Here is a 14,090-nt window from a genome sequence, read left to right on the forward strand (position 1 = left end):
GTTAATTGATTGGTTCATTGATTATTTGATTTTTCCCCTCATCTTTTGTTCTTTTCTACTGTGTGGAATTCCTCCATGGTATGGAAAAACATATATTTATTGGACCTTTCTTCCCTCCTGTAAATTAACAGTTTTACTTTTTCAAGGTGTATTTCATTTGTTCAGTCTTTGACATCAATAATGATTTCTCCCAGCTCCTGGTACTGGAAGGGTAGCCAGGAGAGGAAAGAAGCCTCAGTTGTTGCAGGGTTCCTACAGGATCCAAGCCCACTCTCACATGGTAACTATGTGGTAAAGTGAAGACATTCTATGAAAGCGTACAATATATATTCATGAAGATAGAAAACGAAGCAGCTTTTGTTTTCAGTTTAAGTGCTATGATTTTATTTAGAATTCAATTACCAAAAACTCCAGCCTCCAGTTATATACTGACATGTGATTATTATAAGTAAGGATTCATCATTTCCAATAATTAAAATATCATCGTGTGGCCCTTCTGGAAAAAGCTGATTTGGTGCTTATCCTGGAAAATCAAGGTTGTCATTTGCTTTGCACACAAACGCAATGGTTGTGCTGCATCCCCCGTCATTCCATCTTCCAGGTTCTGTGGAAGATACAAAAGACATAATATATTTCATTCTTTTTCCAGGATGCCATGTAACTAAAGACAACATTTAAATTTAAACATCAGACGACATTCGCTCCAGAAATTGACGAATCTTCTTGTTGATGTTTTTATAAGATGTTTGCATTACCTAACCTGCATTTCCTCTCACATTGCTTTTATCATGAGTTTTCAACTTCATTCACGCATAGTCTAAAGTTCTCAATATGTCCCTGTATAAGTGCCCAGTCACTAATTATGCTTCCAGCCCTTGAGCTGACCTGCTGTCATTGATGAAGTGGTAGTCTAGGGGTAGCCTGGAATCGGACAGGCTAGTCACCTGATTCTAAGGCCTATCAAATGGTACCCACTAAACCACTACTTCACAAGCAAATAATGATGCTTCTTTCTATAGTTTGCACCTTTAGAATATTTGATATCTCAAAAGTAGTCCATGCTGCTAAAACCTTGTACAAAAAGTTTTACCTTGACTTAAAACTTCCCATTGTTGCCTCTCCTTTATCTTTGAATGAACTTCTCAATACTTTCCATCCTCTGCATGCCTCCTCTTTTTTAATACAGCCAAATGTAAGTCAAATGCATGTGTGTATTAGTCTCTAGTATTGTATTACCTTAAATTGTGTCCTACCTCATCTAAAAAAACTAATTTGGTCCTTTTTGAAAGTCATATCCTGCAACCTAGCAATACCTAATCACTGTAGCTCAACTACTAATTCCACCAGCCATCTGCATGAACTCACTTACCCCACACTTATGTTCACACCTAATTCCTACCAAAATGAATGCACCAAAAAGACACTGGAGTAAATGCCCATAATGGCCTCATTGAGAGCGCAAGACTGATCCCAATGACACCAATAACCGCGAGCGTTGGATTCCAGAGTGGCTTGCTCCTGACGTACAGCAGTTCTGTACCTCATCAGGAGTGGTAAGTACTATATAACTGCAATTAAAATACAATACATGTGCAAATTGCTCAATAGATTAATCCATTTGCAAATTTAGGAGGATTATGCCTAATGGGATATGTAAGATCAAGTGTAAAAATACCAAGATGCAAATTACCCTTGCTCCCTAAGTGCTTGACAAACTTTTGCATTCAATATTCAGATGGTAGCAAAATATGGCGAACAACGCATATACTAGTATTCATTAGGCCTGGGAGGAACTCGTAGAGATTTGCTCTGCCGAATTCTCCAGAATTACACAAAAATTCTGCGGGATTCCACAGCTGGACAGAGTGGGGCATTTGGTGCTATGGAATGCTGATGGTACTCTCCATTAACTTTGGAACAATGAAACATTCCTAATAAGGATTTCGAATTACACTATTTTACACAATGTACAAATCTAAGTTACAAATGGATACCCACTGGTGGCCGAGAGCAAGATGGACGACCCATGGGCACTGCTGCCTCTAGTACTGCTGCTCTGCACCATGGTGCCGTCAAATATAGAGCAGTTTTGGCCTGAACTGGTTGTTGTCAGGTGCCACTCTGACATGTGACTGAGCCTCCCCTTGACCTGTGGGACTCTGCCTGATACCTGTGTGGAAGGAAGTCTTCGGCATTCAGAACAGGCTAATCTGTGGACCTTAAAGCCGGATGAGAACCATACTTGTGGGGGACCTTCCTGTGCCTAAGAGTGTTGGATATCAGCACCCAATGTGCTCCTCACAGATAGTCGGTGCCCTTAAGGGGCTGTGCAATGCCCATGGGCAGCTAGTGTGGCATTTCGGGTGGGCATGGACCAACCAACAGCATCGTAGTGAGTTGGCAGTAAAAGAAACTGGCTGGGGCCCCCAGGGGCCTCCCCTCCCTCGAGGGACACCGGGTGTGGTAGCTACACATTCGGTGTGCATGAGCTTCAGATCTAAGCACTGGTTAATGAGAAGCCCTGTAAGTGACACTCACTGCATTGGTTGCCATAACAACTGTTTGGCAGCAACCGGTCCCCATTATTTCACTCATGTGTGATCTGGGAACCCTCTCTGCAGGAGTGTCGCCAGTCCTTCAGAAAACCCCGGTCTCTGATCGTCATCTGGATTTCGTGATGTGCATACTTCTTGATGCCCCCACGTCTCCCTCACCCACCTGTGAAGCATCCTCCCTGGCAGCACCAACAGCTCAAATACTGGGTAGGAGGGGATGGGCAGCAAGGGGCACACTTAATGGGTGAAGCTGGCACCTACATCACCCTAGATAGCGCTTGCCTCATCCTAGCTAGTCCTAGCTAGCACCAGCCTTGTCCAAGGTAGCACCCGCCTTATCCTAGCTAGCATTAGCTTTATCCTAGCTAGCCCCTGCACAATGAAATGTATGTAATGACACCCAACAACTGCACACAAAGGTGTGTTGTTTTAAAGGCACCAGAACCCCCTCTCTACCATGGATGTGATTACCTTCAAACACTGCAACTACCCGTGGGGGAATTCCTTTCCACTCCTCAAGTAAGAAAAGAGTTAGAGAAAATAGAAAGAGAAAGAAAGAGAAAATGTAAAAGAGAGATTGTGGGAGGACAGGAGAGAAAGAGTTTGAGAGACGGGAAAGCAAAGAAAGAGAGAGAGGCGGGAATGAGGGAGCAAGTGACAAAGACTCGCAGTGCTGCATAAGTTTGCCGGTGAAGTGGCAGAATTTATTAGTTTATTAGCAGTTAAAAGAGTAATGTGGAATTACTAAATTCCCCCACTTCCACCGGTGAAATACAAAATTCCATCCACCCCTAGTATTGATGGACATTTTGCATATGTTATTAGTGCATTGGTGTTCCAACACAAATTACAAGCAATTTTATCTCATTTCTCAGTAGGCAACAACTCTAATATGGGGCAAATACCAGACAGAAAACTGCATAGGTCTAAATGACCATGTAAGTGTAAAGAAATTGAAGGTTCTTACAAGCCAACAAATACATGTGATAGTGCAGAAATAAGTACATAGATGCATGTTTGTAGAAAAAGATGATGGTAACTTGATAATGATAAACACCTCGACTATGCAGATGATTCACATGTGTGGAATCTGGTGCCTTGAGCCACAGTGGCCAATAATTGCTGCGATGGTCAGCCCACCAGCGTTTGCCGCTGGCGCGCTAAACCAAGACCACCCTTGCGCTCACGTCGTAGGCGTGAGCGCGCATATAAAATAAACACGGGCGGAGCCGCGAGGCAGTCTGTGCCACAATTACATGCAGAGTGTGTGCCCTTTATTTACCGCTGTGCGCGAGTTAGGCCCAGCGCGATCGTTGACCAGGCGGGAGGCCCCCCCCCCTTGGATCACAACACTTGCCAACGGTAGGCCAACTGCACTCGATTGAATGTTTTTTCTGCATCGATCAAAAGGAGGAGCGCTGGTGTGTGAGAGCGGGACACATTGTCAATGAGATGCATGAGTTGTTTGATGTTGTCACTACAGCTTCATTCTGGAATCAACCTGGTTTGATCTGGGTCAATAAAGCCCTGTATATAGGGATTGAGGTGTACGGCCAGTATACTTGTGAAGAGAAGGGCTTGGCATACATGTTAAGCAAGGATATCGGGAGGTAGGAAAGGCATCTTGTCTGATACTCCCAGGCTTCGCAATCACTGTGATTAGACCCTCTCGCACCCGTCTCCCTAAATGAGTTGCCTAAGGGTTCCAGCAGTGGGGCTAGTTCGGTGCCAAAGTCTGTGTAAAAATCTGCTGTGAACCCATCTATGCTGGGCACCATACCCACCTGTGGTCAGACAATGGTGGCAAGTATCTCGCCCACCTGTATATCCGCCTTTTCGGAGTGTGCTTCTGCCGTAGGGATATGGACAGTGTACGCGGGGAAGAGATATTGAGGATGTCAAATCAAAACAAATATACTTTATTTAGACAATTAAGTCCATTAAAGTGCCTAGTGCCATAAAAAGATTAAAAGAAGGATCAATACATAATATGAACATGTGGCCCGTGGGTCCATTTTCTCTGCGGTGTAGAGGTCAGTATAAAAATGTTTGAATGCTTGTACTATGTCGTGGTAAGTGCGGGCTACAGAGCCTGTTTGAGTATATATATCCCCTGAAGTCTATGTTTGTGTGCCTCTGCTTGGAGCTTACGTGCAAAGAGTTGTCCCGCCTTGTTACTGCTGATGCAAAACCTCTGTTTAGTGTGAGGAGGGCTAACTCAGCTCAGTACGTCAAGAGCCCTGAATTGCTTACAGGCCAGGGTCAAATGGTGGTGCACTCTATGGTGCTGGTTCGATTATGTGCCTCCTCGAGTAGTTACACCTGGTTTTCAAGGGCAGTCCTCTTGTCCTTCCTAGTCCCGTCCCGCTTAGTTGATATGGCTATGAAGGAACCTTGCTCCACTGCCTTTAAGATGTGCCATAGTATTGCGATTGGAGTGTTGGGGGAGTTGTACACCTGAAAGTGGTGGCACATCACCTCATTCACTTCTTTGATTTTAGATGAGTGATAGAGGAGGGTGTGGTTGAGGCGCCATGTTTTATCGGCAGTTGGGCCCCATGAGTGTGTAACAGCAGCATAATGGGAGCATGGTGAAGAAGGGCAGAGTCACTGGTATCAATGACAGCATTTGCTGCCCCAAGGCGGGAGGATAGAAAAGAGTAGTCTATGCAGCCCACGTCTCACATAGGTGGATGCAGAAAAGAAAGAGTACTCTCTCGGTGTGGGGTGGTGAACCTAACCAGACATCTATGAGGCCCACCTCTCAAACGCCAACTCCTCCAAGTTCATAACTATCCCAGTCTATGGGTCGATCTTTCAAGGTAATTATTAAAGACCATATTAAAGTCTCTCCATAATGTAATGTCTGCATCAGGGGATGGCGGAACATGATTAAGGGACCGGAAGAGGAAACGTTCCTGTTGTTTATTAGGTGTGTAAATCATAGCAATCATAAAGGTGTATGTTAAGAGGGTAAGTCGTAACACCCGGAGTCTGCCCGAAACTTCGGCTTGGGTCTGCAGCATCTGTCCATGGAACTTGGAAACGAGGAGTATAGCCACACCTGCTTTCTTACTGGGGCCTGATGAAAATGATTGTTAGTCAAACAAGCATGATTTTAGCTGTCTTAAATCTTTCAGTAGAGGTGCATTTCTTGTTGGAGGCATATGTCGCAGCCCATTTCCCTAAACATTGACAACAGGGCTTGTCGTTTGTTGGGGACATTAAGACTTCTGACATGTGAAACTGAGTATTTAAAGCATAGAGGGTGGCGTTTAGGTTTGGCTGTGTAGAACTGGCATGGGTAGTGAATATCACTGGGTGGCATGGTGCAGCAGGCTGTCAAGTAACTGTGCAGATCACCAAAGGGGATGGGTAGGAAAGGTTGGGTGTAACTAACAGAACTATTACCCATCATAGGGGCCTGTGACATGGTGTAAGGGGGGTTTGTGTATGAGAATATGAGAGGATCTTATGCCTAAGCTGAGTGAAGGGCTTCCCTTGCCTGTCTGTGTGTTTTGCAAAAAAAACTGCGGTCCCAAGTGCAAGTCATATTGGGAGGAGAGAGACCGTCTACTCAGTATTGCATCCAATTTGCAGAGACTCATCAGCAAATCCTCCTTTCTTAATATCATCACAATTTGTACATCACACATCAATTATTAAAAAATCATTGCAGATTAAAAAAAAAACTAATAAAAAAATTCTAATTCTTTAAAAATTCTATCAAAAGTCCCACATTTTTACATTTTTTTTTATTAATTACATTTTCTTAATCTGCAATGAGTCTCTGCAAATAGGACACACAATACAGAGTGGAATTATTTAATACACTAAGAGTCCAGGCAAATCCTGTCTTTTAATGTAGGTTTTTATGAATGTTCAAATGTATGTCCATATATTTATATTTTGTAAGACATTTTAAATATTCATTTGATTAAATAATATTGAATAAGAATAGAAGACAGGTGTTAACTGGTAATATTGACTATTGTGGCACAATATTGTAAGCTTTTCAGTGCATACTTCTAGGATTACTAATGGACATTTACAGGTTTCTAGCACAAAAGGAAATTTGTTTTGCTTAATTGTTTTACCTCCACTGTCCCTTTTGGCTGAAGAGGCTGACTCTCTTGTATTTAGAATTTTTTTTCCAAACAGAAAGAAGGTGAAAGAATCCTTAGATTCAGTTAGATAGAGTAGAAACGGAACATAAATCAATGGATGTTGATGAGAGACAGAGAGCAAGGGGTTAGAACAAAATAAAAAGCAGGAGAAATCACAGGAGGGAATGGTGATTGTGACTGAAGGGCAGATGTAAGTAACTGAATACAATTAGTGTAAGTGAGAAAAGAATAATTAAAGTAGGCTATGTGGGTGAGAAGAAATGTGGAAGAGCCAGAGTACCCAATGGACCATTCCAACATTGAACCTAGTTATATACCAGCATAAGGTTTAGGTACTAAGGGGCTTATTAATGAGCCCTTTGCACCGTCGATGCAGCACTTTTTGTGATGCACCGGCAGCGTAAAATATGCGCCACACTGCGACATATTTACAAAGTGATGCTTCTAAGCAGATGCTTCACTTTGTAAACCCCTTTGCTATATTATACCTGCTTCAGGTATAATGTATGCAGGGTAGGCATTCCCTCGCAAAAAAGGCTTGTAGAAGTGTCGCAGTGAAATCTATGAGGTTTCCCTGTGATGCTTCTAGGACGCTAGTGCATCAAATTTTTGTGCTTGCCTCACAGCAGGCATAAGACTAACAAAGGCCATTTAAGACACATTGCTGGAGTTGCATCTGTTTTCAGACACACCCCAGCAATGTGCCACTTTTGCGCCTACCGATACATCAGGAATACTGACGTATCTGTAAATCGTTGTTATATGGAGCGCTGTACGGTAAATACGGTGCATCCAAGGTGTCACAAGGAGGGCGCGCTGAAAAGTGTTGCATCGTGATTTTCATGCAGCGATGCACAATTTTTCATAAATGAGGCCCTAAATGAAATAATGTTCATGGAATTGGCTCCTGTGGGCCTGGGTGGGGGAGCATCTTTTTATAAGTGTGAGGTGGCTGCATATTAGAGCAGATGCTATATGGTGTAAAAATAATGAGCGAATCGCAGTTAGATGGCTATATAACATTCTGAATTGGACAAAATGAGCTGTTTTGTATGTGAATAAAATATGATCATTTGTTGTTATAACATATTGACCCTGATTATATAAATAGCCCATTAAATTGCAACCCTTGCGCAAACACCTTTTTGAACACTGATAGCAATTAAGATGCTTACCACACCAGGGAACTACCAGATGCAAAAAAGATTGCACCCTTTGTTACACTGTAGCAGCTCAAACCTGTCAGAATATGACAATGGGCACAGGTTCAGTATGTACTGGGACATGCAGTTTTTTCTGCAGTGGGCACCATAAGTTGCATGTTACTCTGCGAAAATGGAGACTAAGTATTAACTATTGCATCCAATAAATCCCGAACACCTCGTTTCGGATTTTTATCAAATTCAATAATTGTCACATTTGACAGGGCCTACTCGTAAAATCTGGAATTGAGCTTGGATAATGCAGTGATGTGATTAGGCAACACAGTGTTCAAGACTTGAGCACTCTCTCAACTTTGCCGCGCTCAGAATAAAAAAAAAAAACAGCTGCTTCAAAGGACCCTCCTGTAATGGCTCTGTTCAGTCTTGCTCCACTCAGTTTTGCCAGGTGGCCAGTAGGGCTCCACAAAGTGCCAAATGAGTGTCAATGGTAAACATGAAGGTGTACCTATGGATTCATGTGAGCATTGGATACACCAGGTGAGTAGAAGCTGTGTAGTGGAGGCCTTGCTCCATAGTGATAAGGGGGCCAAGGTGGCATTGACAATACTATCTGTAGAAGGCTATTTTTCTAGTATTATTGCTGACATCCAGCATTGTTTCAATCCACATCTGGTGCTCCAGTTAGGTGCACAGCTGACTGACAACATATGGTTAGGTGTCAGGTGACACTCATCCAATGGCAGCCGGTACACTTTAGAGGGAGGGGGCGGACGGGACACACACACACGCACAAACTCATTAATTCACAACACTTTCCCAAATATTCATACATGCACGCACGCACAACGAACAATTAAAAAATAAAACACACTTACCTTCAGCCATCTCTGCGCTGCCTCAGTGATTCAGAAGGGTTGAGACTGCTGCCTTCCCTCATTGGCTGACCTAAAGGTCAGCCAATGAGGGAAGGCAGCAGTCCCAACATCATCACAGAGTGGGATGGGGTCAGTGAGACACTACTGACCCCACCCCACTCTGGGATGAAGTTTCACTTATTGACACTCGATCCTGGGCACTCCAGGGCTTAAAACTGAAGGGCCCGATTCACAGAACAAACTTAAGACAAAATCTTAAACTTAGTACCATTTCGGTATTCACAGAATGCACTTACTACTTCTGGTATTCACAGAATGAACGTACTACTTTTGCGATTCACAGAATAAACTTACTACTTTTGCTATTCATAGAATGGATTTACGACTACTAACTTTACGTCCGCACTCGGGCCGGAAATTCCGGCCCGGAGGTGGAGCTTCCGGCCCGGAGGTGGAGCTTCCGGCCCGGAGGCGGAGCTTCCGGCCCGGAGGCGGGGCTTCCGGGCCAGAGGTGGAGATTTTGGCCATGGTTAAATCTCCGCCGCTGGCCGGAATCCCCACCTCCGGCCCGGAAGCTCCGCCTCCGGGCGGGAAGCTCCGCCTCCGGGCCAGAAGCCCCGCCTCCGGGTCGGAAGCTCTGCCTCCGGGCCGGAATTTCCGGCCCGAGTGCGGACGTAAAGTTAGTAGTCGTAAATCCATTCTGTGAATAGCAAAAGTAGTAAGTTTATTCTGTGAATCGCAAAAGTAGTACGGTCATTCTGTGAATACCAGAAGTAGTAAGTGCATTCTGTGAATACCAAAATGGTACTAAATTTAGGATTTTGTCTTAAGTTAATTCTGTGAATCGGGCCCGAAGTGCCCAGGCGCGAGAAACCAGTGACACTACCCCTCATCACTGAGGGGAGGGCCTCAGCAACCTTTGCTAAGCTGAGAACGTCACGACCACTGGAGCTGTGACGTTCTCAGCCCAGCAAAGTTCAGTTCAGGCAGCCAGGGGCCTGCGTTAAATGCGCATGTCTGGCTCCTGGCTGCCTGAACTGAAAGTGAACAGTGTCTTTCAGGTTGACTTTTGTTCAGCCTCACAGACACTGTTCACGAGGGGCGAAAGGTGGAGGGGTGTGGCCCCTCTACCCATAGGGACCGCACACCCCCATTCTTGTGCATTTCTTCGCCTTCTCCACTTCTGTAAAGAAATCTAGACCAGCACTTTCTGGGGGTTGTGAGGAGACAGACATTGAGACAACAGTTACAGTGTGCTGCAAAATCCAGAAGGAAGGAAACCTGGCCAGGCAAGGGAGACCTTAGTTAGGACTTTTGGAAATAACCCATGCAACCAGCAATAAAGCGCAAACATCCAGCTTGACAGAACGTACACTACACATCAAGCTGAATCAGCTCCTAAATAGTAGATAGACAGTATACAGAACTATAATCTGGGCAGTTGCTGAGTGCTAATCTTTAGGAGTTTTCACTTACTTCCAAAGTTGAATATCGCACAGGGCTCCCGCCCACCGAAGTTGTTGGGTTCTCCGCTATACCATGCCTGGAAGTTCCACTGAGAGCCATCCGTCCACATGAAGGTCCTATCCTGCAGACAAAGGAGATTGAAAACACACATTTACTGGAATCAGATATGTATTTGTACTTATTTAGGGATGTCCTTCTTTGAAATCTCTCTAAAGCAGAAATGTTTGCAGTTACAATATCAAAAGAGAATGAAGCAACATGAGCCTATTGGCTATTTATAAAAGTTAAACTTATCTTAATGTGGCCCCATTGTTCCCCGTACAAGGCTCAATCATTGCACCAAATTAAGGGAATATGGTTCTATTTAGCAGTCAATTCAGAACCTGCGTTCTATCCTAGCAAACCCCATGCTGCCCTCAGACAGAGCGGTGAATGTTTAATCTGTTACATATAAAGGGCTTGCACACAAAGGACCTCTGCCAATGTCTCTTCATAAGTGAGTATGTTGGAGTGAAATGGAAGATGGAGATGGTATTTGGAGAGAAGGCACTAGAAATAAAATAGAGACAAGGGCAGGAAGGACAAAAGGTAGTATTTTCTACTGCTAAGTGCAAATAACTGGAATATATCCCAAGCAAAAATAAATGAAATAAGGAAGGTCAAGACATGACAGTCTGCAAGACTTCCAGCAATATGTTTCTGAGCATCACCTGACCATAATGGTGACCACTTTGGGGAATTTTCATCAAACAGTTGCGTTGCCCTTGCACCACGCAACGGGGCGCAAGAGCGATGCAACTCTTTTTTTATCTTGTCTTTAAAGCAACTTTTATTTATCATTGCCCAATCTGTTGTATCAAACATCTTCAGTAAGGTCTGGCTTTTTAGTCAACAGTGCACAGAAAAGGTAAACTACATGTCCCAGTATGGGGTTTTATATTGGATAAGAAATGTCATAACTGGCTGAAAATATTGCACATTATAGGGCTACTTTTGGAAAGCAGCTCACCTGTCTTGGCACGATTTAATGTTGCTCTACAGCCATCAGCTCAGGTCCCACTCCCTGGCCTTGACGTGTGGACCCGGCTACCGAATGTAAATGAAACCATCAAGGTAATCAAATTCAGCAATTCAGCTATGTTTGTACCTTCTGCTACAGTTCATATTTGCTTTTTTTAGAAGATATGTTTTCCTACCGCTTGTGCTCACATCACCAATCCTGTAGACTGTTAACATCATGGTTACACATTTGTTTAACAACTATCAAATTACAAGGGCCCTAATACCCTTCCATTTATGGTACTTTCCAGCAGTTTTAATCTCTTCTTAGAGTTTCCCATTGCTCAAATGGGTTTAATTTCTGATATTTATATTTGTTTCCTCGTGTTTATTGCTTAGTTTTGCTCACGATAAAGTGTCACTCATAGTCGTTGAATGCCACTCATTATTACACTGAAATTATAAAAATGTCACACATGAGCAATCTGAAACCTTGGTAGCTATGCAGTGGAACAGAGTAAGTTGGAAGGTCAGTTGCTCATGACGCTTTTTACAGATCAGAAGTTGCTCTCATTACAGAAAAGGCTGGAGAACCCTGGCACCATCCCATTTCAAGTATTTAAATGAGGTGTTCTATTTCAAGCCACAAGATGGCAATGTTTGACAATTCTGATTCACATTCAGACCGCTATCTGTGCTTTTCACCTCTTGCCAATAATGTTATTTTTGGTTATCTAACTCACTCCGATAGATCGAGAGGAAAATAACATTTTTAGGTCTCGCCTACGCAGCACGCATGCACTGCATAGGAAAGAGACCTCTTGAAATCGATTCAACTTTGCAGGCAAAAACGTGCACGCATTGTATTGCTTTCAATGCAACACGTGCACGTCGGTCGATTCCCTTGCGGGAGCGAGTGGTGCCATGTGTTATCTATTATCGCACTCGTTCAAGCAAGGGAAACGCTGCCTGCTCTTGGCTGCACTCCCCTCCACCCCCTACTTGCCGGGCGTGCACGCTTGTTGCTTTTATCTGGGTTGAAATTCCAACCTCATCAGGCTAGTTGTTAGTTCCAGCGATCGCTGTGCTTGTGCCAGGCTCACTGCAGTATGGGTTTCCTGCCTAACCCAATACCTATTCCCCTCTGCCAATATTCCCCCCTCCACTTAACTTCTGAACCTCCATCCCTTCCAACGGAGGTTGCTTCCTTTTTTTTCTTTTAGAGCTGCTGCCTTTCTATCGAGCTGATACCTTCAAATCTTTTTGTGGTTCTGGGAGTGAGATGACTGCTGTTGAGATAGACAAACCCCTCTTCTTCCATCGATATGCACTGCACTGCCACCACTGTCTGCTGCCCATGGCTGAACTCACACTGTCCAAGATCGCAGCCTTTATGACATGTCGTCATGTGCTGTAGCGCACTGCTTGTTATGTCGAAGGGTGACCAGCACACTGGCTTCTGATCTGGGAAAAGAAGCTGCGCGATGCCTACCCAAGTGTGTTACTAACAGCCTGCAGATGTGCTCAGTGATAACCATTTAACATGGTTCTCCTTCTCTCTGCTAACTCGCTCTTCTGATTTCTCACAGATGTGAAGCCCACTCTCATTGGGAAGAAAAAGCTGACAGCAGCCAAAAAAGGGGTATGTGTTTTGGGAACCACTGCAGGCTTACAACTATTGATTTGTGTTTTTTTCAGATCACATACTGTGAAACAGTACACTGCTAGGCTTTTGCTGGTTCCAGGATAAGGGTCAGTTACCTAAATGAAAAGTAGAACAGTAGTTTACCAAGTAATCTAAACCAGAGGAGGTTGAAATGTCCTTCCACAGTTTGTCAGGTCCCTCTGCAGAGTTTTGTCTTGAGTCCAAAAGACAGTGATCAACTTGCAAGGTGCTGTCCATGACATTTTAAAGATGCAGTAAAGTGCTCGCTCTTGCTGTCAGGCCCTGTTATCCTGTTCTTGGATTCTTAATACATTGCGACGTTCTGGAACTTTCGCTGCTTGTTTCTTTCAGTCAAACCAAGTTAACACAACAGATTACAAAGATTTATAAAACAAAAGCTCAGAAATTAATGCATATCTGCTAGCGTGGAGCAAGCATCTAATTCTAAGGTGTATAGCTGCAAGCCATTGTAGGTAAATAATGTGCGGCCCAGTTATAACAAGCCTTGGCAATGCCAGTTGGTCTTGCTTATAACGGAAAGTGCCTCTTTAGTCATTGATAAGTTTAGGCATTGAATAAGACATTATACATGCGTTGTTACTCAGCCTTGCAGTCCTACATCCATTAATCGTATTTGCAATAAAAAGACGTATAAGCTCAGCAGGCAAACATACTTTATATACAACATACAATTAAATATAGCCGTATGCAATAACCTTGCAGTGATATTGCACTTAGCGTATCGTAGTTTTAAAGTTCCAACATACAAGCCTTGTTTAACAAGCATTGGCATAGCCAATAGGTCTTGCCTTTGGGACCTTATAAGTGTTTAGCCATGCCACAGGATATTGTGCTGCATAACTAAACACTTATAAGGTCCCAAAGGTGAGACCTATTGGCTATGCCAATGCTTGTTAATCTTGTTTTCAATTTAGTGTCGATTTTTGTCATATTTGGCTTTTTTTTTATTTCAAAGGCTTTATTAAATTTTCAACAATATACCAAAATAACCACAAATAAGAAGTTTGGAGTAATGTACAACTTGAATATTTGTGCTAAAGTTACAAATTATCATCGCATACAATTTAGCAATCTACTAAAATCAATATTCCAAACCATGTAAACCAAAGATAGAAAGATGGAAAAAAACCAAGAGAAAAGAAAAAAGAAGAAAGAAGAAAAAAGAAGAAGAAAGAAAAAAAAGAAAAAGAAATAGAGAAGAAAGCTATATAATAAAC

At 43.2% G+C, this 14,090-nt stretch overlaps 1 protein-coding gene across 1 annotated transcript in view; it reads right to left on the reverse strand.

Moving 5' to 3' along the window:
• Positions 1-355: 355 nt before the first annotated feature.
• LOC146831267 (lectin-like) overlaps positions 356-14,090 on the reverse strand; it is a 60,143-nt gene continuing 46,408 nt past the window's right edge. The window contains exons 5-6 of the mRNA XM_085605533.1: positions 10,197-10,308; positions 356-604 (exon numbers count right to left, since the gene is read on the reverse strand). Coding sequence (XP_085461659.1) covers positions 519-604; positions 10,197-10,308 — 198 coding nt within the window. The 3' untranslated portion in view covers positions 356-518. The remainder of the gene's footprint in view (positions 605-10,196; positions 10,309-14,090) is intronic.

This window comes from Triturus cristatus, chromosome 5_1, assembly GCF_964204655.1.
Source record: "Triturus cristatus chromosome 5_1, aTriCri1.1, whole genome shotgun sequence".
Lineage (NCBI taxonomy): Eukaryota > Metazoa > Chordata > Amphibia > Caudata > Salamandridae > Triturus > Triturus cristatus.